Source organism: Macaca mulatta, chromosome 14, assembly GCF_049350105.2.
Source record: "Macaca mulatta isolate MMU2019108-1 chromosome 14, T2T-MMU8v2.0, whole genome shotgun sequence".
In the NCBI taxonomy this organism is placed as follows: domain Eukaryota; kingdom Metazoa; phylum Chordata; class Mammalia; order Primates; family Cercopithecidae; genus Macaca; species Macaca mulatta.
In genome coordinates, this window is record NC_133419.1 from 48,342,333 (window position 1) to 48,366,692 (window position 24,360).

Consider the following 24,360-nt stretch of genomic DNA (forward strand, 5'->3'; position numbering starts at 1 on the left):
TTGGTGTGGAAAGTTTTCTATTTACTTTTTTTCCTTTTTTTTTTTTAATAATCTACAAAATTTTTGTCTCGAGGGCCAGCTAGTATTTAACTTATTTTTAAAATTATATAAAAAGACTATATAACTGCATAAAAGTTTAGAAATTTGTCAAGTCAAACCTTTTTACTTAAACAAAAAGCAAACAATAGACTGGCAACTATATTTACAATAAATATCAAGAGTTTTTTTAACCGTAAAGAACTTCTTATTAATAAGATTAAAACCAACAACTCAGTAGTCAAGGAGACTAAGTATGAACAAGCAATTTTTTTAGAAAAATACAATGCTTTTAAACAATCTGAAAAGATGTTCAATTTCTCAGTAATCAAGGAAATATAAATTAATTCAAGATACCATCTAACACATCAGAGTGGCAAAAATTAAAATACTTTGTTAAAAGTGTTGATAAGGATATATAAAATGGGAATTACATATTTGCAGAAGTACAAAAAGCTACGTCTCCTTTGGAGAGCAATTTGGCAAAATCTACAAAGTTATAATGTGTATATTCTGTGACCCAGCAATGCCATTTCCAGTTATATAAAACTCTTTTATATTTTCTTATGGAGACAAGAATATTCACTGCAATATTTATTTGGATTATTGAAAAACTGTTTGGAGACTGGGCGTGGTGGCTCATGCCTGTACTCTTGACACTTTGGGAGGCTGAGATGGGAGGATTACCTGAGCCCAGAAGTTGGAGACCAACCCTGACAATATAGTGAGACCCTGTCTCTACAAAAAAATTAAAAGTAGCCAGGCATAGTGTTGTGCATCTATAGTCCCAGCTACTCAGGAGTCTGAGGTGGGAGAATTGCTTGACCACAGGAGGTCGAGGCTGCAGTGATCCGTGATCTCATCACTGCACTGCAGCCTGGGCAACAGAGAACACCCTGTCTCAAAAAAAAAAGAAAAGAAAAATTGATTGGAAATGTCCATCAATAGGGATTAAATTAAGACACATTTATCTGGTACAGAACCATGTAACTATTAAAAATGAGATTATAGACTGAACGTGGTGGCTGACGCTTATAATCCCAGCACTTTGGGAGGCTGAGATGGTGGCACACACCTGTAATCCCAGCTACTTGGGAGGCTGAGGCAGGAGAATCGCTTGAACCCGGGAGGCAGAGGTTGAAGTGAGCCGAGATCGCGCCACTGCACTCCAGCTTGGGTGACAGAGTGAGACTCCGTCTCAAAAATAAATAAAATAAAAATAAATAAAAATGAGATTATAGTTGTATGTACTGTTTAAAATAGGTTAGCTGAAGAAAACCAGGAGTAGAATCGTGTATATAGTGTTATTACCATGAAAATAAAGGAAAAAAGAGGATCTACATATATCCACATTTGTGCCTTTGTATGAATAAACTATCTCTGGAAGATCATACAAGCTTAGATGTTTGCCTCTTGGGAGGGGAATTAGAAGGAGAGAAATTTCACTATGTACCTTTTTCAGTATTTGAATTTTTTCATTACTCCACATGAAATGAATATATATATATATATGTGTATATATATATATATATATATAAAAATTAAGACACATTTATCTGGTACAGAACCATGTAACTATTAAAAATGAGATTATAGACTGAACGTGGTGGCTGATGCCTATAATCCCAGCACTTTGGGAGGCTGAGATGGTGGCACACACCTGTAATCCCAGCTACTTGGGAGGCTATATATATATATATATATATATAGATGGATAGTAAAATAGTGAAACATTTCATTCATGTAAACATTTGTGATTAAGCTTAAAACAATTAGGATCTTCAAGTCCTTTTCATTTTGAGAATTTCTCAATTGAACTGTATAAATATGTTCCAAAATTTTTATAGTAGTATTTTTTTTTCCATAGCATTCGATTTTATTTGTATGAAATGGATGAAATCCTTGCTGTCTCTTAGGGTGGGATCTGCTTTTTCAGCCTGATTTCTAGTGCCTGGCATCTCATTAGAGCTCAATAAATTTTTATTATACTGAATTATCCTTCATTTTCATAACTAAGGCTCTTTTATCAAGACATAGTCATTTCTTTCAGTTCCCAGATTAGCATTAATTACTGGCATTTGCCGTACATTGCATTTTTCTATTCCAAATTAGTATTAATGATTTTATGAAGAAGTAGCTGTCCCAAATAAATAAATTTCTTCTTTATATTTTTAATCATTGAGATTATATCATCATGCTATCACTGAGAAGTAATTTAATTCTATTATATCTGCAGACTTTCTAAAGAAGATAAAGCTTTTTTATGGGAGAAACGTTATTATTGCTTCAAACACCCAAATTGTCTTCCTAAAATATTAGCAAGTGCCCCAAACTGGAAGTGGGTTAATCTTGCCAAAACTTACTCATTACTTCACCAGTGGCCTCCATTGTACCCACTAATTGCATTGGAACTTCTTGATTCAAAGTAAGTCAAATACATTTATTTGCTATTGTTTTATTGTCAGTTTTTCCATTAAGGTATGTTGCCAGAAGTATTTCCTTTCCTTTTAACATGAAAGCAATTCAATATAATGCAAATGTGTAAATGTATATTTGTAAAAACATATCTTCTGCATTGAAGTTGTCAGTAAAGCATTTCATGTCCTTTAGAACTAGCCTAAAGAAAGGGTTAGGTTGTAAATTTTGAATAATTTATATTTTTATGATGTGGGCCAAAATTAATTTTTGTAAACTTAAGATTCCTAAATAGGCCAGGCGCAGTGGCTCATGCCTGTAATCCCAGGACTTTGGGAGGCCGAGGCAGGCGGATCACAAGGTCAGGAGATCGAGACCATCCTGGCTAACACAGTGAAACCCCATCTCTACTAAAAAATAGAAAAAATTAGCCTGGCATGGTGGGCGCCTGTAGTCCCAGCTACTAGGGAGGCTGAGGCAGGAGAATGGCGTGAACCCGGGAGGCGGAGCTTGCAGTGAGCTGAGATCGCGCCACTGCACTCCAGCCTGGGCGACAGAGCGGGACTCCATCCTCCCCCCAAAAAAAAGACTCCTAAATAATCCCTAAATTGAATTTGTATAGCACAATAAGATTGTCTTCTTACAAAGAGAAGGCATACATTGCTTTTGTATAAAAGAGATATCTTAGTGTTCTTTGTCAGGACCAGATTGAGATTGTGTTTTCAGGAAATAGAGCTTCACTGGAAAGAAATCACTGTCCAATCTTGATTTTATGGTAATCTTCTAGATTTGCTGATCAGGAAGTAAGATCCCTAGCTGTGACCTGGATTGAGGCTATTAGTGATGATGAGCTAACAGATCTTCTTCCACAGTTTGTACAAGTGAGTTTTTTTACTAGATTACCTCCCTTTATACTTTCACTCTAGTTTTTGTTGGGAACTTGCTAAGGGATCCCCCTTCTGTTTAGGTTAAAGGTAGTTTTGTAGTGTGGGAACACTGAGGGGCATTGCATTTGGATTTAGTGTGAATTTTTTTCCCACTATTGTCATCTGCCATATTTGAATATTGTATACAGGTACCTGTATTTTTAGTTTTCAGACTTTTTAGAACAAACCTGACTTGAGCTTTTCCTTGATTTTTCTTTACTGGTGAGTTGAACATAGCTAACGAATGTTATTCTATACTTTTGTGCTTGATTTATTCATTTGGCATAGGTTAATTCATCTATCTAATTTTTATAAGTATCATCTTTCATCAGTAAGAGTAATACTTGCTTTATATAGTTTCTCTTTTGATAGTTTTATTGGAACAATTTAGCATGGGGACGGACCACTAATAATTCTTACTTTCTTTTACGTGTAGGCTTTGAAATACGAAATTTACTTGAATAGTCCATTAGTGCAATTCCTTCTGTCCAGGGCATTGGGAAATATCCAGATAGCACACAATTTATATTGGTAAGATTTAAATTCTATTAATTACAGTATTTCCATTCCTAGAATTTATAGAAATGCCATACTCTGTAAGTCTAAATGGCATGCCACACTACTTATTGTGGATACCAGATATTTTATTGAAGTTATTATTTTTAAAGGAGCTAAATTTACCCTCTAATGCAAAAATTTGAAAACCCTCATTGCAAAAATTTGGTATCTTACAGCTCTATAATAATGAATGGGTTTTGACTTGCTTATGTAGCTTAAAATAAATTTCTGGTTATCAAAAATTGAGGCCAAGCGTGATGGCTTATGCCTGTAATCCCAGCACTTTGGGAGGCTGAAGCTAGTGGATCGCTTGATCTCAGCAGATTGAGATCAGCCTGAGCAACATGGTGAAACCTCATCTCTACCAAACATACAAAAAAAATTAGCCGAACATGGTGGTGTGTGCCTGTAGTCCCAGCTAGTTGGGATGCTGAGGTGGGAGGATTGCTTGAGCCTGGGAGGTGGAGGTTGCAGTGAGGCAAGATCACACCACTGGACTCCAGCCTGGGCAACAGAGCCAGACCTGGTCTCAAAAAAAAAAAAAATTGAACTTATTTTTCCAAGAGGTTCACCTAGTTCTTAGAAGTGACTAACATAAATATTTTGCTGTATTAGGCTTCTCAAAGATGCCCTGCATGATGTACAGTTTAGTACCCGATACGAACATGTTTTGGGTGCTCTCCTGTCAGTAGGAGGAAAACGACTTAGAGAAGAACTTCTAAAACAGACGAAACTTGTACAGCTTTTAGGAGGAGTAGCAGAAAAAGTAAGGCAGGCAAGTGGATCAGCCAGACAGGTATGTACCCATAAAAGGTAATATAAATGTGTTGATGTTAAAGGAAGGATCTTTATGGTGCTGACTGATTAAGTTGCTACTCTTTGTTGGTAGACTCCCAGTAGAACTCTAACTATACCCATGCTATTTGGGGCAGATAAATTCAAAGATTGTTTAAAATATATAGGAACATATTTCACAACCTGTTAAAATCAGTGATTTTCCCATGCTTATTTATTTCCATGCTTATTTATTCCTTTCTGATGAAAATTGTTTTCTTGAATTCCTTTATCTCCATTATCAAAGTCCACAGTATTTTCATCACACCAGAAAGAAAGCATGTCCCCATTTTCCCCTCCCAGCTGCTAAACTGTTTTCTGTCAATATGGATACGTCTATACTTCTATATGAATATTCTGGACACTTCATGGCCTTTTCTATCTAGTTTCTTTCACTTAGCATGAAGTTTTCAGAGTTCATCTATGTTCCAGTATGTTTACTACATGCCGTTTTTGGTTGAATAATATTCCATTGTGTGGATATACCACATTTTGTTTAAACATTCATCAGTTGGTGGACATTTGGGTTGTTTCCACTTTTTGACTATTAATAATAATACTGCTGGCTGGGCACGGTGGCTCACACCTGTAATCTCAGCACTTTGGGAGGCCCAGGCAGGCAGATCACGAGGTCAGGAGATCAAGACCATCCTGGTTAACAAGGTGAAACCCCATCTCTACTAAAAATACAAAAAATTAGCCAGGCATGGTGGCGGGCACCTGTAGTCCCAGCTACTCGGGAGGCTGAGGCAGGAGAATGGTGTGAACCCAGGAGGCGGAGCTTGCAGTGAGCCGAGATTGCGCCACTGCACTCCGGCCTAGGCGACAGAGTGAGACTCCGTCTCAAAAAAAAAAAAAAAAGAATAATACTGCTATGAATATTCACGTATAAATTTTTGTTTAAACAATTGTTTTCACTTAAGAATGGCATAGCTAGGTCATGTGGTAGTTCTCTACTTAATTTTTGGGGGAATCATTAGAATTATTGTCTGTAGCAGCTATATCATTTTACATTCCCACCAGCAATATAGAAGGGTTCCAGTTTCACCACATCCTCACCAACATTGTTTTTTTTCCTGGTTTTTGATTATAGCCATTCTAGTGGGTGTGAAGCAGTGTTTTGTTGTGGTTTTGATTTGAATTTCCCTAGTGACTAATAATATTGAGCACATTCTCATATGTTTGTTGGCCATTCGTATTTCTTCTTTGGAGAAATATCTATTCAAAGTCCTTTGTCCATTTTAAATTAGACTGTCTTTTTGTTGTTGAGTTGTAAGCGTTATTTATATATTTCGGATACTAGACCTTTATCACATACACTATTTGCAAATATTTTTTTCATTCTGCAGTTGTCGTTTTACTTCCTTAATAGTGTCCTTTAATATATTAATACAGAAATGTTTAACTTTAATGAAGTCCATTTTATCTGTTTTTTTCTTTTGTGGCTCATGGTTTTAGTGTCATATCTAAGAATCCATCATCAAATCTAATGCCATAAAGATGTTCACCTGTGTTTTTTTCTAAGCTTTTCTAGTTTTAGCTCTTATGGTTAGATCTTTGGTCCATTTTGAGTTAATTTTGGTATGTGGTATGAAGTAGAGGCCCAACTTTATTCTTTTGACTGAGGTTATCCAGTTGTCTTAGCACCATTTGTTAAAGAGACCCCCCCTCCTTCCTCTTGAATGGTTTTGGCATACATGTCAAAAATCAGTTGACCCTGTGCTTGCTTCGGCAACACATACACTAAAATTGGAATGATACAGAGAAGATTAGCATGGCCTTTACACAAGGATTACATGCAAATTCACGAAGTGTTCTGTTAAAATTTTTTAAATAAAAAAAAAGTTGACCACATATATGGGTTTATTTCTAGACTCTCAATTCTATTTCATTCATCTATATGTCTATCCATATGCTATATTTGGTTTTTTTTTTTTTTTTTTTCCTTTTTCCTTGAGACAAGGTCTCTGTTGCCCAGGCTGCAGTGCAGTGGTGTGATCACTATTCACGACAGCCTCAAACTCCTGGGCTCAAGTGATTTTCCCGCTTCAGCCTCCCAAGTAGCTGGGATCACAGGTGTTTGCTGGCTTTTTTTTTTTTTTTTCTTGTAGGGACAGGGTTTTGCCATGTTGCCCAGGCTGGTCTTGAACTCCTGGGCTGAAGCAGTCCTCCTATTTTGGCCTCCCAAAGTCGTAGGATTACAGGTGTGAGCCATCCACCCAGCTATCCTTTTTTTAATTACCATAGTTTTATAGTAAGTTTTGAAATTGGACAATGTGAGTCCTCCTACTTTGTTCTTTTTCATTATTATTTTGGCTATTCAGGGGACACTTGCAATTTCATATTAATTTTAGGAACCATGTATCCATTGCTGCAAAAAGGCAGTTGGAATTTTGATAAGAACTATAGATTAATTTGGGGAAGTATTACATACAATCTTAATTATAAACTATTACCTCTATGTACATTGTTTACCTATTTTCTCTTTACTAAACAATACTGCGACGAACTTTGGTTGGTGTGTACATTTTTACTTCTTTGCTAGTATTTCTTTCAGAAAATTCCTACAGGTGAAATAGCTGAGTCAAGAGCAACATATATTTTTAGTTCTAATAGTTGTTACATTGCTCTACAAAAGAAGCTGCACCTGTGTACACCTCTCTCCCTACCAATAAATTATGAAATTGTTTTCTGACACAGGATTTTGTTTTAAATTTTCATTTGATAGGTGAAAAATTGCGCTCATTTTTGTTTGGTTTCTATTTCTTTGACTATTAGTGAGCTTTAACGTTTTTGTATACATTGGTTGGCCAAATGTACCTTTGCTCGCTATATTTATAGCCTTTGGCCATTCTAGTTTTATAGTAAAAATAAGTCTCTTTAGTAACAACCTTTTTTTGACCATTTGACGACTGGGCATTTTATGAATTATATCCACAGCATAACTTGTCTGAAAAATAGATCTTCATTTGCATTATGTACTTACAGTATCACATCTCTTTCTATAGGTTGTTCTCCAAAGAAGTATGGAACGAGTACAGTCCTTTTTTCAGAAAAATAAATGCCGTCTCCCTCTCAAGCCAAGTCTAGTGGCAAAAGAATTAAATATTAAGGTGACACATACAATACTTATAAGTTCATATTACATTTGAAAATAATAGGAAGAAGGCAAATGGGCAGGTATGCTTAAGGCAAACGAAGGTAAAACCTGCATAGGTTGGTTATAAGCGTGGATGGTTGTGATTAGGATCCATATTTATCTTAGCATATTTTTTACCTAACCACCATTCCTGGAAAAAAAAAAAAAAAGTATACAATTATTTACTGCCTTGGGCTTCATTTTTTTAAATTGGTCTCACCGTCTTTTTTTTTTTGTTGAGACAGTGTCTCACTCTGTTGCCCAAGCTGGAGTGCAGTGGTGCGATCTCGGCTCACTGCAACCTCCACCTCCCGGGTTCAAGCAATTCTCCTGCCTTAGCCTCCTGAGTAGCTGGGACCACAGGCACACGCCACCATGCCCAGCTAATTTTTGTATTTTTAGTAGAGATGAGGTTTCACTTTCTTGACCAGGCTGGTCTCGAACTCCTGACCTCGTGATTCGCCTGCCTTGGCCTCCCAAAGGGCTGAGATTACAGGCATGAGCCAACATGCCCAGCCTTTTTTTTTTTTTTTTTTTTTTTTTTGAGACGGAGTCTTGCTCTGTCACCCAGGCTGGAATGCAATGGCGTGATCTCAGCTCACTGCAACCTCCGCCTCCCAGGTTCAAACAATTCTGCTGCCCCAGCCTCCCGAGTAGCTGGGATTACAGGTACCTGCCACCATGCCTGGCTAATTTTTTTTGTTTAGTAGAGACGAGGTTTTGCCATGTTGGCCAGGCTGGTCTTGAACTCCTGACCTCAGATGATCCACCCGCCTTGGCCTCCAAAGTGCGGGGATTACAGGCATGAGCCACCATGCCCGGCCAGTCTCACTGTCTTAAATTAGCTTTTTAGTCAGTTTCATTTTAAAAGTAAGATTTGATCATTGCTAATAAAATTTTTAGTTTTTATGAATACTTCCATGGATAATTAATTAAAATAGTACCATAAACAGAAGAATGGAGGTCTCATCTAAGATCACAGTGATTTAGATGAAGGAAAAGGATATCACAAGATGTTGTGTTCTGTTGATGGATTAAGACATTTACAAAGCTCAAACTTTAAAAGTTTGTGTCTCAAGTTTTTGCTTCTCTGCCTAGCAAGAAGATGTTTTAGTCAGATATGCTATGTTTAAGTTTCAAAAAGTATTTTTACATATCTGTTATCTTCCAGAGAGTCTAGAAAAGCAATTCTAAATTAGCCGGGCGTAGTGGCAGGCACCTGTAATCCCAGCTACTCGGGAGGCTGAGGCAGAAGAATTGCTTGAAGCCAGGAGGCAGAGGTTCGACCTTGAACCTGGGAGGCAGTGAGCTGAGATTGCACCACTGCACTCCAGCCCAGGCAACAAAAGCAAACTCTATCTCAAAAAAATAAATAAAATGAAAAAGCAATTCTCATGTGTTAACTTCATTTGCTGCAATTCAAAAGAACAAGTGTTTAGCTGGGCCTGTAGTCCCATCTACTCAGGAGGCTGAGGCAGGAGGATAGCTTGAGCCCAGGAGTTAGAGGTTGCGGGAAGCTATGGTTGCATCACTGCATTCCAGCCTGGGTAACAAAGCAAAACGCTGTCTCTAACAGGAATAAAAATAAAAAATAAATCTAAAAAGAAGACACAAAGGAAGAAGTGAAAGGGGAAATGCGTAGGACAAAAAAAGAAATCTAAATCCATTTTTATTTTTTATTTTTTATTTTATTTTTTTTTGAGGCAGAGTCTCGTGCTGTCGCCCAGACTGGAGTGCAGTGGCCGGATCTCGGCTCACTGCAAGCTCCGCCTCCCGGGTTTGTGCCATTCTCCTGCCGCAGCCTCCCAAGTAGCTGGGACTACAGGCGCCCGCCACCTCGCCCGGCTAGTTTTTTGTATTTTTTAGTAGAGACGGGATTTCACTGTGTTAGCCAGGATGGTCTCGATCTCCTGACCTTGTGATCCGCCTGTCTCGGCCTCCCAAAGTGCTGGGATTACAGGCTTGAGCCACCGTGCCCGGCCATCCATTTTTATTTATCTTTCTAATGCTTAACATGTTGTATTTGCAGTCGTGTTCCTTCTTCAGTTCCAATGCTGTCCCCCTAAAAGTCACAATGGTGAATGCTGACCCTATGGGAGAAGAAATTAATGTCATGTTTAAGGTGAGTAAATAATGTTACTATTTTTTAATGGCAATTTAGAAATTTTTTTATCAAATTACTTTCCCAAAATTGCAAAGGTGATTTTATTTAATATATTTTTTAATTCTTTTATTTATTTATTTTTACACAGTCTTGCTCTGACACTCAGGCTGGAGTGCAGTGGTGCAATCTCGGCTTACTGCAACCTCCACATCCTGGGTTCAAGTGATTCTCCTGCCTCAGCCTCCCAAGTAGCTGAGATTACAGGCACCTGCCACCATGGCCTGCTAATTTTTGTATATTTTAGTAGAGACGGGGTTTCACCATGTTGGCCAGGCTGGTCTCAAACTCCTGACCTCAGGTGATCCACCCACCTCAGCCTCCCAGAGTGCTGGAATTACAGGTGTGAGCCATCATGCCCAGCCAAAAATTTTACGTGTTTTGATCATGATTTGTATAGTTTGAAGAAAGGACGAAGAATTTTAGTTAATTCAGTGAGTTGGACATGTGGAGGTTCATAAAGATTGCTTCTACTGAACCACCTTTGATATATATAATAAATTCCTTTGTACTCAGATCTGGTTTTGAACTCTATATTTTGTTTTATCGATGTAGGTGCCTTTTTCTAAACCAGTAACATCTGTTTTGAATACAAGAATTGTATGTGTTAAGTTTTATTTTTTTAATTTAATTTTTTTTTTTTTTTTGAGATGGAGTTTGCTCTTGTTGCCCGGGCTAGAGTGCAATGGCGCGATCTCAGCTCACCGCAACCTTCACCTCCCGAGTTCATGCAATTCTCCTGCCTCAGCCTCCCAAGTAGCTGAGATTACAGACATGTGCCACCACATCCAACTAATTTTTTGTATTTTCAGTACAGACGGCGTTTCTCCATGTTGGCCAGGCTGGTCTCGAACTCCTGACCTCAGGTGATCTGCTCGCCTTGGCCTCCCAAAGTGCTGGGATTACAGGCATTAGCCACCGCGCCCAGCCAAGTTTTAATATTTTTTAAGGCAAATTCTCCTTATTCTTTTCCATAATTTTCTTGGCTAGTCTCAGAATGTATTCATTATTATGTGTTTTTAAATTATTTTATCCAGTTTAAAAAAGAAAATGAAAACTTGTTCAGGTTTTAGTTAAAAAGTAATTCATTTTGGGAGGGTTAATTTTTTTAAGTAAACTTTTCATTTTGAGATAATTATAGATTCATAGGCAATTGTAACAAACTGTACAGAGGAATCCTGTGTACTCTTCCTCATAGTAACATCTTGTATAACTGTAGTGCAGTATCACTATCAGGATATTGGCATTGATACAGTCAAAATATAGAGCATTTCATTATCCCATAGATTCTCCATGTTGCCTTTTTAGAAAATTGAATATAGGCCAGTTGCAGTGGTTCACACCTGTAATCCCATCACTTTGGGAGGCCGACGTGGGCAGATCACCTGAGGTCAGAAGTTCGAGACCAGCCTGGCCAACATGGTGAAATCCCATCTCTACTAAAAATACAAAAATTAGCCAGGCATGGTGGCAGGCGCCTATAATCCCAGCTACTCAGGAGGCTGAGGCAGGAGAATCACTTGAACCTAGGAGGGGGAGGTTGCAGTGAGCCGAGAACACCCCTCTGCACTCCAGCCTGGGTGAAAGAGCAAGACTCAGTCTCAATAAATAAATTAAATTAATTAATTAATTAAGTAAGTAAGTAATTGAGTATAATTCACATACCATAAAACTAAAACTTTCAAAGTGTACCGTTCAGGGAACTGAGATATGAAGAGGTTAAGTATCTTTCCCTAGAATGCTGCAGAAAGATAAAAAGGCAGTTCTGTTTTTCTCATCGGTGTGTGCAACCATGCCCACCTAATTTTTGTGTTTTTAGTAGAGGCGGAGTTTCCATCGTGTCGGCCAGGCTGATCTCGAACTCCTGACCTCAGGTGGTCGGCCCACTTTGGCCTCCCAAAGTGCTGGGATTACAGCTTTCATAGCATGTAATCTGTTAAGTCTTTCGGAGATGTACAAGTTTTGTTTTGTTTCCTTGATATCAAGGTTGGTGAAGATCTTCGGCAAGATATGTTAGCTTTACAGATGATAAAGATTATGGATAAGATCTGGCTTAAAGAAGGACTAGATCTGAGGATGGTAATATTCAAATGTCTCTCAACTGGCAGAGATCGAGGTAAGTTTATTAGCTGTGTCTAGATGTCTTATTTTTTTCCTTAAACTTAGCTTAAAGTGTACCTGCCCTAAAGGCTCTGATGCAGATACCCTGGTATCACAGTTGTTTCTTATTTTAATCTAGTGTTACTTTATTGATTGTTGCTCATTATTAAGTCTCTTTTAAAAATAACTTAGTGGCCGGGCATAGTGGCTCATGCCTGTAATCCCAGCACTTTGGGAGGCCGAGGTGGGTGGATCACATGAAGTCAGGAGTTTGAGACCAGCCTGGGCAACATGAGGAAATCCTATTTCTACTAAAAATGCAAAAATCAGCCGGGTGTGGTGGCGTGCCCCTGTAATCCCAGCTGCTCGGGAGGCTGAGATGGGAGAATAGCTTGAACATGGGAGGTGGAGACTGCAGTGAGCCGAGATTGTGTTACTGTACTCCAGCCTTGGTGACAGTGAGACTCTATCTCAAAATAAATTTAAAAAAATTTTTTTTAAACTTAGTGTAGCCTAAATAAATGCTTTGCAGTAGCCAGAGGTGTCCATTAATTGACCCAGTGAGGATTTTATGGTCTTTAGCTTTTAAACTTAAAAATAATGCCATATCTCTGGGTGCAGTGGTTCTCACCTGTAATCCCAGCGTTTTAGGAGGCCAAGGGCAGGAGGATCACTTGAGTCTAGGAGTTTGAGACCAGCCCGGGCAACACAGGGAGATCCTGTCTCTACAAAAAGAAATAAATAGTCTTAGCTACTCTGGAGGATGGGGTGAAAGGATTACTTGAGCCTGGGAGGTTAAGGCTTCAGTGAACCGTGATCATGCTACTGCACTCCAACCCGGGTAACACAGTGAGACCTTGTCTCAAAACCAAATAAATAAATAAGGCCATATCTAAGTTAAATCAACTTTGATTTTATTTTATTTTATTTATTTATTTATTTATTTATTTATTTATTTATTTTATTATTTTTTTTTTGAGACGGAGTCTGGCTCTGTCACCCAGGCTGGAGTGCAGTGGCGCGATCTTGGCTCACTGCAAGCTCCGCCTCCTGGGTTTACGCCATTCTCCTGCCTCAGCCTCCCGAGTAGCTGGGACTACAGGCGCCCGCCACCTCGCCCGGCTAGTTTTTTGTATTTTTTAGTAGAGACGGAGTTTCACCGTGTTAGCCAGGATGGTCTTGATCTCCTGACCTTGTGATCCGCCCGTCTTGGCCTCCCAAAGTGCTGGGATTACAGGCTTGAGCCACCGCGCCCGGTCTGATTTTATTTTTGTAAAATAAAATCATACGAAGTTCTTTTCTACTAATAGCAGATTTCTATCTTATTATTTATTGAACCATTTTGAAATAATGAATGTAAAACATCCTAATATCTGATATGCCATCATTATTCTTATTCAACAAATGTTTGTTGTTTACCATCTATAATGGTAAGAATATGTGGTACTTATATTTTAGAAGGAAGCAATAATACGTACAAGTAATCAGAGTATGCTTTAATAAGCTGAAAGCTCTAAAAGTTGTAAAGGCAATACTGTCAGGTTTTAAAGGAAAGATCATCTGCTGTTGGTGGAAATGAGAAACACTTCACAAATTCTGTGCATAGACACTAGGAAGTCACCAGAAAGATAATCATCCTTCCAATATTTGCCATTCAACGTATGCTGAAATGCCTATAATGAAGGGGAATTCACTGCATTTCAAGGCAGTTCATTCTATCCTGTGCAGCTCTGATAGCTATAGATTTCTTTTTCATATTCAGGTGATTAATGGGGACTGAGTCCTGGTGTCTTTTACCCATTGGTTACAGTTCTGTTCAGAGACTATCATATAATTAAATTAAATCCTTCTTCACCCCTACCAGTATTGTGGCCTCAGATTCTGAATTCCAAATTCTTCAGCCATTTATGAAAGATTACATTACCTTATCACCTTATTTTTCTCCTTGCAAATGATTCAGGTAATCTGTTGTCTCTAAGAATGGCACCTGGATTTTGTAGAATACAAAAGGGTGACCATAGTGTCACACATGTGAAACTATTCATAAATAAAATCAGTAAGTCATCATCGTACCAGCTCCTGCTAAGCCATGTCTTGGCCATCCTGTAACTTGTACATTTTCTTTTTCTTTTCTTTCTTTTTTCAGAGATGGGATCTTACTCTGTCTGTCACCCAGGCTGGAGTGCAGTGGTGTGATCATAGCTCACTGCAGCCTCAAACTCCTGGGCTCAAGAAATCCACTTGCCTCAGCCTCCCAAAATTAGCTGGATATGATGGCATGCACCTGTGACATGCCACCACACCCAGCTAACTTTTAAAAGTTTTTCATAAAGACAGGGGTCTCACTATGTTGTCCAGGCCGGCCTCAAACTAGGCTCAAGCAGTCCTACCACCTCAGCCTCCCAAGTAGCAGGGAATGTAGGCATGCACCACTGTGCCCAGCTATGTACTTGTACATTTTTGTATCTTAGAACCATGTGTAGGATGTTAGCTGTTAACTTTGTTATATTTGATACACTACTTTTCTATTCGTTGAGTTCGTTTTAAAACCTGATTTTTGAGTGTTACAGCTCTTTTAGAATTCACATAGCAGAGGCCGGGCACAGTGGCTCATGCCTGTAATCCCAGCACTTTGGGAGGCCGAGGCGGTTGGATCCCTTGAGGCCATAAGTTTGAGACCAGCCTAGCCAACATGGTGAAACCCCACCTCTACTAAAAATACAAAAAATCAGCCAGGCGTGTTGGTGCACGTCCGTAGTCCTGGCTGCTGGGAGGCTAAGGCACGAGAATCACTTGAACCTGGGAGGCAGAGGTTGCAGTGAGCCCAGGTGGCACCACTGCACTCCAGCCTGGAAAACAGAGTGAGACTCTGTCTCAGAAAACAACCAGAAAAAAAGGAACCAAATGAATTCATTCTGCCATATGTAACTAGACTACTAGAATTAGAATCTGGCCCCACATACTTTCTATCCGGGTACCCTGGCAGCCTTGGTCAACTTCTGTTTCCTCCAGTCCTTTGTCCAAAGCAGAGCTCTGTTTTCATGTATTTTATTTTAACACAAAAATGCATCTCCTTAATTTTAAAAATATATCAGTTAATTTTTTAATTGTATAAATAATATTTGCATATAGTAGAATACCCAGGTAGTGTATAACAGAATAAATTGAAAAGTGTTCATTTTCTCTCATACCTTCATCCTCAACTCTAGGTACCCTCTTTCCACGATATAACTACTTGTGTAGCCTTCTGGAAATGTTGTGTATATTCTAATATGCACAACCATCTTTCTTTTCAAACACAAAAGTACAGTTCTCCATCTGGATTTTGTCTTTAACATTATTTTTGAGATCTTTCTATCAAAGCACATAATTCCTCCCTTACTGTTTTTTTTTTTGTGTGTAAATATCACATAATTTATTTGTTTGATACTTGTTTGCTTTTTTTTTTTTATTTTTTGAGACGGAGCCTTGCACTGTTGCCCAGGCTGGAGTGCAGTGGCGTGATCTCAGCTCACTGCAAGCTCTGCCTCCTGGGTTCACGCCATTCTCCTGCCTCAGCCTCCTGAGTAGGTGGGACTACAGGTGCCTGCTACCATGCCTGGCTAATTTTTTGTACTTTTAGTAGAGTTGGGGTTTCACTGTGTTAGCCAGGATGATCTGGGTCTCCTGACCTCGTGATCTGCCTGCCTTAGCCTCCCAAAGTGCTGGGATTACAGGCATGAGCCACCGTGCCTGGCAGATACTTGTTTTAAAGGAGTCAGAGAGAAAATAAAAAACAATTTGTTCAGCCAGGCATTTATATTTCAATTAGGAGGCCAAAACATATACTTGAGATTTAATCATATCACAAGGTCAGTCTTCATCTGTTCTTCCTTTGAAAGTACTAGTGTATTCTGGAAGATTCTTATCTTGCCCAAATATATAATTAAAGAAATTTTTTTGTGCTGAAGTGGGATAGTGTGTATCTTATATGTAACTTGACCAGCTAGGTCAGTGTCTTCTTGTTTGTAATTAAAATAGTTTTCCTCGCTGGGCACGGTGGCTCATGCCTGTAATCCCAGCACTTTAGGAAGCCAAGACAGGCAGATCACTGAAAGTTGGAAGTTCAAGACCAGCCTGGCCAACATGGTGAAACCCCATCTCAACTAAAAAAAAAAAAATACAAAAATTAGCCGGGCATGGTGTTGGGCACCTGTGATCTCAGCTAGTTTTCCTTTGGGGATTAGTACATGGATGTATAGACTAGAGAGTCTCAAATAGTCAAAATTGATGTTTACATGTTAGATACTTTTGAAAATAAAGAATAAGGGATTAGTACATGGATATACAAACTAGAGAGTCTCAAATAGTCAAAATTGATGTTTACATGTTAGATACTTTTGAAAATAAAGAATAATTTTGAGGCCGGGCGCGGTGGCTCAAGCCTGTAATCCGAGCACTTTGGGAGGCCGAGACGGGCGGATCACGAGGTCAGGAGATCGAGACCATCCTGGCTAACACGGTGAAACCCCGTCTCTACTAAAAATACAAAAACTAGCCAGGTGAGGTGGCGGGCGCCTGTAGTCCCAGCTACTCGGGAGGCTGAGGCAGGAGAATGGCGTAAACCCGGGAGGCGGAGCTTGCAGTGAGCTGAGATCTGGCCACTGCACTCCAGCCCGGGCTACAGAGCAAGACTCCGTCTCAAAAAAAAAAATAAATAAATAAAAAAAATAATTTTGATTGGTGGCCAGACTTGATTTTTTTTTTGACGACACGGTCTTGCTGTCACCCAGGCTGGAGTGCAGTGGTGTCATCTTGACTTACTGCAACCTCTGCCTCCTGGGTTCAAGTAATTCTCATGCATCAGCCTCCCAAGTAGCTGGGACTGCAGGTTTGTGTCACCATGCCTGGTTAATGTTTGTATTTTTAGTAGTGGTGGGGTTTTGCTGTGTTGGCCAGGCTGGTCTCAAACTCCTGAGCTCAAGTGATCCACCCACCTCAGCTTCCAAAAGTTCTGGGATTATAGGCATGAGCCACCATGCCTGGCCAGACTTGATTTTTTTTTTTTTTTTTGAGATAGAGTATGGCTCTGTTGCCCAGGATAGAGCTACTGCACTCCAGTAGCTCTATCTTGGCTCAGTGCAACCTCTGCCTCCCGGGTTCAAGCAATTCTCCTGCCTCAGCCTCCTGAGTAGCTGGGATTACAGGTGCCCACCACCATGCCCAGCTAATTTTTGTATTTTTAGTAGAGACAGGGTTTTGCCATGTTGACCAGGCTGGTCTCAAACTCCTGACCTTAAGTGATCCACCCGCCTCGGCCTCCCAGAGTGCTGGGATTGCAGGCGTGAATCACTGCACCCAGCCAGACTTGAATTTTTTTGAAAGTAACAATTGCTAGTTGGTTTCTTATGTCAAAGATTGAAAACTAACTTTTTAAAAGGCATGCAGCTATAAAAAAGAATGAGTTCATGTCCTTTGCAGGGTCGTGAATGAAGCTGGAAGCCATCATTCTCAGCAAACTAACACAGGAACAGAAAACCAAACACCTCATATTCCCACTCATGTGGGAGTTGAACATTGAGCACACGTGGACACAGGGAGGGGAACATCACACACTGGGGCCTGTTGGCAGGTTGGAGGCAAGGGGAGGGAGGACAAATACCTAATGTATGCGGGGCTTAAAACCTAGATGACGGGTTGATAGGTATAGCAAACCACCATGGCACATCTTTACCTATGTAACAAACCTGCACATTATGCACGTGTATCCCAGAACTTAAAGTAAAATTTAAAAAGTAATAATTTTAAAAAATGTTTAAAGGCTTACTTTGGGGAGACAGTTTTACTTAGCTTAATATTTTATTGTTAAAGGCATGGTGGAGCTGGTTCCTGCTTCCGATACCCTCAGGAAAATCCAAGTGGAATATGGTGTGACAGGATCCTTTAAAGATAAACCACTTGCAGAGTGGCTAAGGAAATACAATCCCTCTGAAGAAGAATATGAAAAGGTAATTAGCATGTCTCCTCATTCCAAAAAGCTTTGTCAAAAATGTATTACAGGCCGGGTGTGGTGGCTCAAGCCTGTAATCCCAACACTTTGGGAGGCCGAGATGGGCGGATCACGAGGTCAGGAGATTGAGACCATCCTGGCTAATAACACGGTGAAACCCCGTCTCTACTAAAAAAATATGAAAAACCAGCCGGGTGAGGTGGTGGGCGCCTGTAGTCCCAGCTAGGAGGCTGAGGCAGGAGAATGGCGTGAACTCGGGAGGCGGAGCTTGCAGTGAGCTGAGATCCTGCCACTGCACTCCAGCCTGGGTGACAGAGCGAGACTCCGTCTCAAAAAAAAAAATGTATTACAAAGGTTTTAAGTGCTTTCATTTTCCAGCTCTGGTGACTAAATAATCATTAAGTCAGGAAAAGAGCGTCTTTTTCTAAGTATAGGGAAGAATATAAAACAGAATGCATTTAATGGCAGGAATCTGAGTGAAACCAATGCTAAATTACGCCCCCCAAAAATTCTAAACACATACTTAGAGGCTAGCAAAACAGGCATTTTTCTAACCCAGAATGTTATATTTCCCAAAGATCTTGGAAGAAGTTAGGGAAATAAGTAAAACGGGCTGCATCATGTGGTATTTAAGAACATAAATTAGGGGCCAAACTCTCTGGGTTTGACTTCAGATCCCAAGTCACTCAGCAGCAGCAGGGCCTTATGCAAATTATTATTAGTATTATTTATTTATTTATTTTTTTTTTGAGATGGAGTCTCGCTTTGTCGCCCAGGCTGGAGTGCAGTGGCGCGATCTCGGCTCACTGCAAGCTCCGCCTTCCGGGTTCATACCATTCTCCTGCCTCAGCCTCCCGAGTAGCTGGGACTACAGGCACCCGCCACCACGCCCAGCCAATTTTTTGTATTTTTAGTAGAGACGAGGTTTCACTGTGTTAGCCAGGATGGTCTCAATCTCCAGACTTCGTGATCCGCCTGCCTCGTCTCCCAAAGTGCTGGGATTACAGGCGTGAGCCACTGCACCCAACCTATGCAAATTTTTTACCATCTTTGTGACTCAGTGACCTCTGCTATAAAGTATTGTATATATTATGGTATTATAGCATATACTATGGCTGTAAACATAAGCATTGAGATTTTTGTGAAAATTAAATGACTTAATGTATATGAAGTACTGCATAATGAAAGTTGTATAATTGATAGCTCTTATTATTGGAAACATCAATTTTCTGTTTTGCTATTATTTAGAGTTACATATGAGGAAAGGGCAATTTTTCAGGACATAAGCCCTCTAATGATCCTAACTTGGCCTAAGGAAGACCCAAGAAAACTGAGTGATGATGTAGGAAGACTCCTGTTTTAATGTCATGGAGCTGCCTATTTTATGTTTCATTAATGGATCACCTTTATAGACATACACGTGCCATCTGTTGACCTACAAAGCTAATGCAGGGGAATTTTGACCTTTGTTAGATCTTTTAAACTGTGAGATCACTCCCTTTTCATACTTCTTTGTGGTCTGGGGAAAAAAAGCAGTGCAGCAGAAGCCAGTACGTGTTTTAGTAATGTTGGCCCTTTTGTGATTCCTGGTAAGGAAATAATTGCCAAGTAGCATACATTAAGCATCTTTTATGAATTTGGCTTTTTAATGTGATTTAATTAGTAAAAGGGAATATAACTTAGTGAAGTCATATTGCCTGGATTTGAATCCTCACTCTGCTACTTAATAATCTTGGGCAAACAACCTCTCTGTTTCAGTTTTCCATCTGTACAATGGTTATGATGATAGTACCGAAGTCATTGATTGATGTGAGATTCTTCTAAATATGTTAATGTATATACACACACATACATATATACACATACAGAGAAGTGCCTGGTTTGTGCTAAATGCTGTATAAACATTTGCTGTTATCATCATTGGTAATGATTTCTGGGAAATTAACTACATGGGCAAGTCAGACCAAATGAATTTACCACTCAGAAATACATTATTTTGTACAACTAAACTAAATACACATTCTTTATATTAAAGAAAAAGCTCGTTGTATGTGTGTCTTGCTGTATTCTTCTATGTGATATTATATTAGTAATTTTAATAATCCCCAGGAGAGGGAGTACTTAAGATGACACACAGGGAATCACCACATGGGAAACAAACACATTACTTGTATTCTTGGATGTTTTCAGATATAAGCTGATTTTCCTTACACATGTCTTCCCTGCAGGCAGAGGAAAAAAAGCAAAAATATTCTATCCATTATGTTTGTGGAATCCTGCACCTCCCCGATTCTAAGCAGCAGAGTCAGTGAGGTGCAGGATTCCACAAACATGATGCTTAAAAACTGTTCGAAGGCAGCATGTACTTAAGTAGGGACTGGTAGGGATCCCAGACTTTTAAAAGAGAAAAGCTAGAGAAGGGGCAGTAACCAGCCTTAGAAGAGTGTTTTTGTTTTTGAAATATGAAAAGATTGGCTTTTATTACTATATCCCAATTTGTATGCTATTGAGAGAGTGGATTACAATAGTGTTTTTAAAGAGTGATAAATTACTTTAATACTTATAAATTCTGCCTCCTTTAAAAATAATTCATTTTCTAAAATAATTGTATATGTTTTTTATAGGCTTCAGAGAACTTTATCTATTCCTGTGCTGGATGCTGTGTAGCCACCTATGTTTTAGGCATCTGTGATCGACACAATGACAATATAATGCTTCGAAGCACGGGACACATGTTTCACATTGACTTTGGAAAGTTTTTGGGACATGCACAGATGTTTGGCAGCTTCAAAAGGTATAATGTTATTATTGCTGTTGCCAAAGAAATGAGACACTTCTTGTTTCACAAATTAATGTTTGTCTCAAGCTTTGCCTTTTGCCTTCTGCGTTTTGCCTTGTGGCTCCATTTGAACATAACTGGGGATGAAAAAGGCCCAAAGATGTGACCTTACCTGGTAGACAAGAATGTGTGTAAGTGTGTATAAACTTTTTTTTTTTTTTTCGTCGTTGTTGTTGTTTGTTTTTTTGGTTTTTTTTGAGAAGGAGTCTTGCTCTGTTGCCCAGGCTGGAGTGCAATGGCGCGATCTCAGCTCACTGCAAGCTCCGCCTCCCGGGTTCACGCCATTCTTCTGCCTGCAGGAGTAGCTGGGACTACAGGCGCCCGCCACCATGCCCGGCTTCTTTTTTTGTATTTTTAGTAGAGATGGGGTTTCACTGTGTTAGCCAGGATGGTCTTGATCTCCTGACCTCGTGATCCACCCGCCTTAGCCTCCTAAAGTGCTGAGATTACAGGCCTGAGCCACCACGCCCAGCTAAACTTTGTTGAAATGAATTAAGGTACATATATATTTTTTTTATCTAGTTAGCAGTAACTCTTAGAAAGAAATGGTTTCGTGTGTATATAACAGCAGTAAGTAGTTTTCTATGTTTGTAACTACTGTTTGTTCTCTCTTTGGGTATGTGGATTTATAAATATCACCTTATTTTCATATATAAGGAAATTTCATACATAAGTTCTCTCTAAATAATGAGATTATTATGTGATAGCTTTCTTGAAAATGTTATTTTAAAGAATTATAGAAATTCAAAAGTGTGGTATTAAGTTTCCTAGTTAGAAGTGGCTGTACCTCAGATAGCTTAGTTTAATAATCATGTAATAGCACTATTGGAGTATCTGCTGTAAATAATATTTTATATGTACTTTCATTTTAAATAGGGATCGGGCTCCTTTTGTGCTGACCTCTGATATGGCATATGTCATTAATGGGGGTGAAAAGCCCACCATTCGTTTTCAGTTGTTTGTGGACCTCTGCTGTCAGGCCTACAACTTGATAAGAAAGCAGACAAACCTTTTTCTTAACCTCCTTTCACTGGTAACTATTCTTTATAAGCACTTAATTAGTTTTATATTAATGCATCTATGTTTCAATACCTAAAAAAGATTATTTTGTGATTTTTTGGAATAAAATTTGCTGTAGTCACAAATGCCAGATACATTATTGCTCAGATATTTTAAACTTACTGCCATGTGAAATAAGCCAGACACAAGAGGACCTACTGTCTGACTCCGTTTGTATAAAATACAAAAAATAAGTCAGTAGAGTGGCTCCCCTTGGGATGGGAAGTATTAGTAACTGGACCCCAAGACAGGCATCTGAGATGCTAATGAATGTTTTGTGTATTAATATGGGTATGAATTGTGAACATTCACTCAGCTGTACAATGAAGATTTCTGTACTTTCCTCGGTATATATTATAGTTAAGTAAAAAGTAAAAAACACAAACCCACTATGATTATTGTGACTAAATTGATACAGTAATAAACAGAAGGCTACAATTATCTTAAGTGAAATAACTCAGAAAGTTAAATATTGTGTGTTCTCACTTATAAGTGGAAGTTAAATGATATGTATACATGGACATAAAGAGTAGAATAATAGACACTTGGAGACTTGGGAGGATAGGAAGGGGGATGGCGGATGGGAGATGAGAAGTTACTTAGTGGGTACAATGTATACTATTCAAGTGATGCACTAAAAGCCCAGACTTTACCACTATGTGATACATATATGTACCAAAATTGTACTTGTACACCCTAAATCTATAAAAGTAAAAACAGTGGCCTAGGCCGGGCATAGTGGCTCATGCCTGTAATCCCAGCACTTTGGGAGGCTAAGGCAGGCGGATTGCTTGAGGTCAGGAGTTCGAGACCAGCTTGGCCAACATGGCAAAACCCCATCTCTATCAAAAAAAAAAAAAAAAAAAAAAGTTTGCCGGGCATGGTGGTGCATACCTGTGATCCAGCTACTCAGGAGGCTGAGGCATGAGAATTGCTTAAACCTGGGAGGCAGAGGATGCAGTGAGCCAAGATCGCATCACTGCACTCTAGTCTGGGCGACAGAGTGAGACCCTGCTCCCTTCCTCCCCCCTTCCCCAAAGAAAGAGCCTAGACAAAAGGAGATCTGGATCTCACAGGTTTAATTCTATAAACTGGGTGTGTGACCACCAACAAATTGCTTGACTTCCTTGGCATCCATTTCCTTATTCGTAAGATAATCACCTAGGTCCCCAATACACTAATGAACCCCTCAAGACTGATTGTTTTTGTTTGCTTCAGTTCTGATTACTTGAGCAGCCCACAGGAAGGAGTGAGGAACACATTTTTTAAAAAATTTAACTCACAGAACTTTTTGTTTTCTTATTTTTGTTTTCTTCTACAGATGATTCCTTCAGGGTTACCAGAACTTACAAGTATTCAGGATTTGAAATATGTTAGAGATGCACTTCAACCCCAAACTACAGATGCAGAAGCTACAATTTTCTTTACTAGGTAAAGCATATTTAAGTGTATTGCAGAAGGAACATAAAATTTTGCTTTGATTTGTTTTATCTTAGTTTAAACAAATGCTATTTATCAAAATTCGGATTTATAGGAACAAATTCTGATTCACAGTAATTGCACATAGTAGGCTGTCAAAAGTTTATTTGCTAATAAATGCAAAGGATTTGCAATAATTTTAAAAATATACTTATTTGTCTCAAAATATCTCAAGGTTTATTTAATATGTAATTTCAATGATAAAAACATTTTTCTACAGTGCCATATACCATCTTTTTTAATTTTTTATTTTGAGACTGAGTCTTGCTGTTTCATCCAGGCTAGAGTGCAGTGGCGCAATCTCAGTTCACTGCAACCTCTGCTTCCTGGGTTCAAGCAATTCTCCTGCCTCAGCCTCCTGAATACCTGGGACTACAGGCACATACCACTAAGCCCAGCTAATTAAAGTCTGTTTCTAAAATGTTATCTGTACTAATCTATTTTTCAGGATTTTGTCTTAACAATTTCCATGGAGACCTTTGGTGTTTTTAATCCAGCAAACCCTGGTCACTGCTCCAAGTAAACTATTATATGGCATAGTACTTGAAACACATATACCAATGACTGGTATTTGAATTTGTTATTGCTTTAAAAACAGATCTTCCGGCCAGGCGCAGTGGCTCATGCCTGTAATCCCAGCACTTTGGGAGGTCTAAGCGGGCTGATCACCTGAGGTTGGGAGTTCAGGACCATCCTGACCAACATGGAGAAATCTAGTCTGTACTAAAAATACAAAATTAGCTGGGCATAGTGTTGCATGCCTGTAATCCCAGCTACTCAGGAGACTGAGGCAGGAGAATCGCTTGAACCTGGGAGATGGAGGTT

At 39.2% G+C, this 24,360-nt stretch overlaps 1 protein-coding gene and 1 non-coding gene across 4 annotated transcripts in view; both read left to right on the top strand.

Annotated features, from left to right (window-relative positions):
• PIK3C2A (phosphatidylinositol-4-phosphate 3-kinase catalytic subunit type 2 alpha) overlaps positions 1-24,360 on the top strand; it is a 118,276-nt gene that overhangs the window by 82,297 nt on the left and 11,619 nt on the right. For all 3 annotated transcript variants that reach the window (XM_028833601.2, XM_077963183.1, XM_028833600.2), the window contains 11 exons: positions 2,273-2,461; positions 3,239-3,332; positions 3,814-3,908; positions 4,551-4,731; positions 7,778-7,882; positions 9,938-10,030; positions 12,056-12,185; positions 18,020-18,156; positions 20,783-20,952; positions 21,874-22,030; positions 23,378-23,487. In XM_028833601.2, the coding sequence (XP_028689434.2) occupies positions 2,273-2,461; positions 3,239-3,332; positions 3,814-3,908; positions 4,551-4,731; positions 7,778-7,882; positions 9,938-10,030; positions 12,056-12,185; positions 18,020-18,156; positions 20,783-20,952; positions 21,874-22,030; positions 23,378-23,487 (1,461 nt within the window). The remainder of the gene's footprint in view (positions 1-2,272; positions 2,462-3,238; positions 3,333-3,813; positions 3,909-4,550; positions 4,732-7,777; positions 7,883-9,937; positions 10,031-12,055; positions 12,186-18,019; positions 18,157-20,782; positions 20,953-21,873; positions 22,031-23,377; positions 23,488-24,360) is intronic.
• On the top strand, positions 6,489-6,600 carry LOC114672472 (U6 spliceosomal RNA). Its single transcript, XR_003722888.1, has one exon. It is a non-coding gene; the product is annotated as a U6 spliceosomal RNA (small nuclear RNA).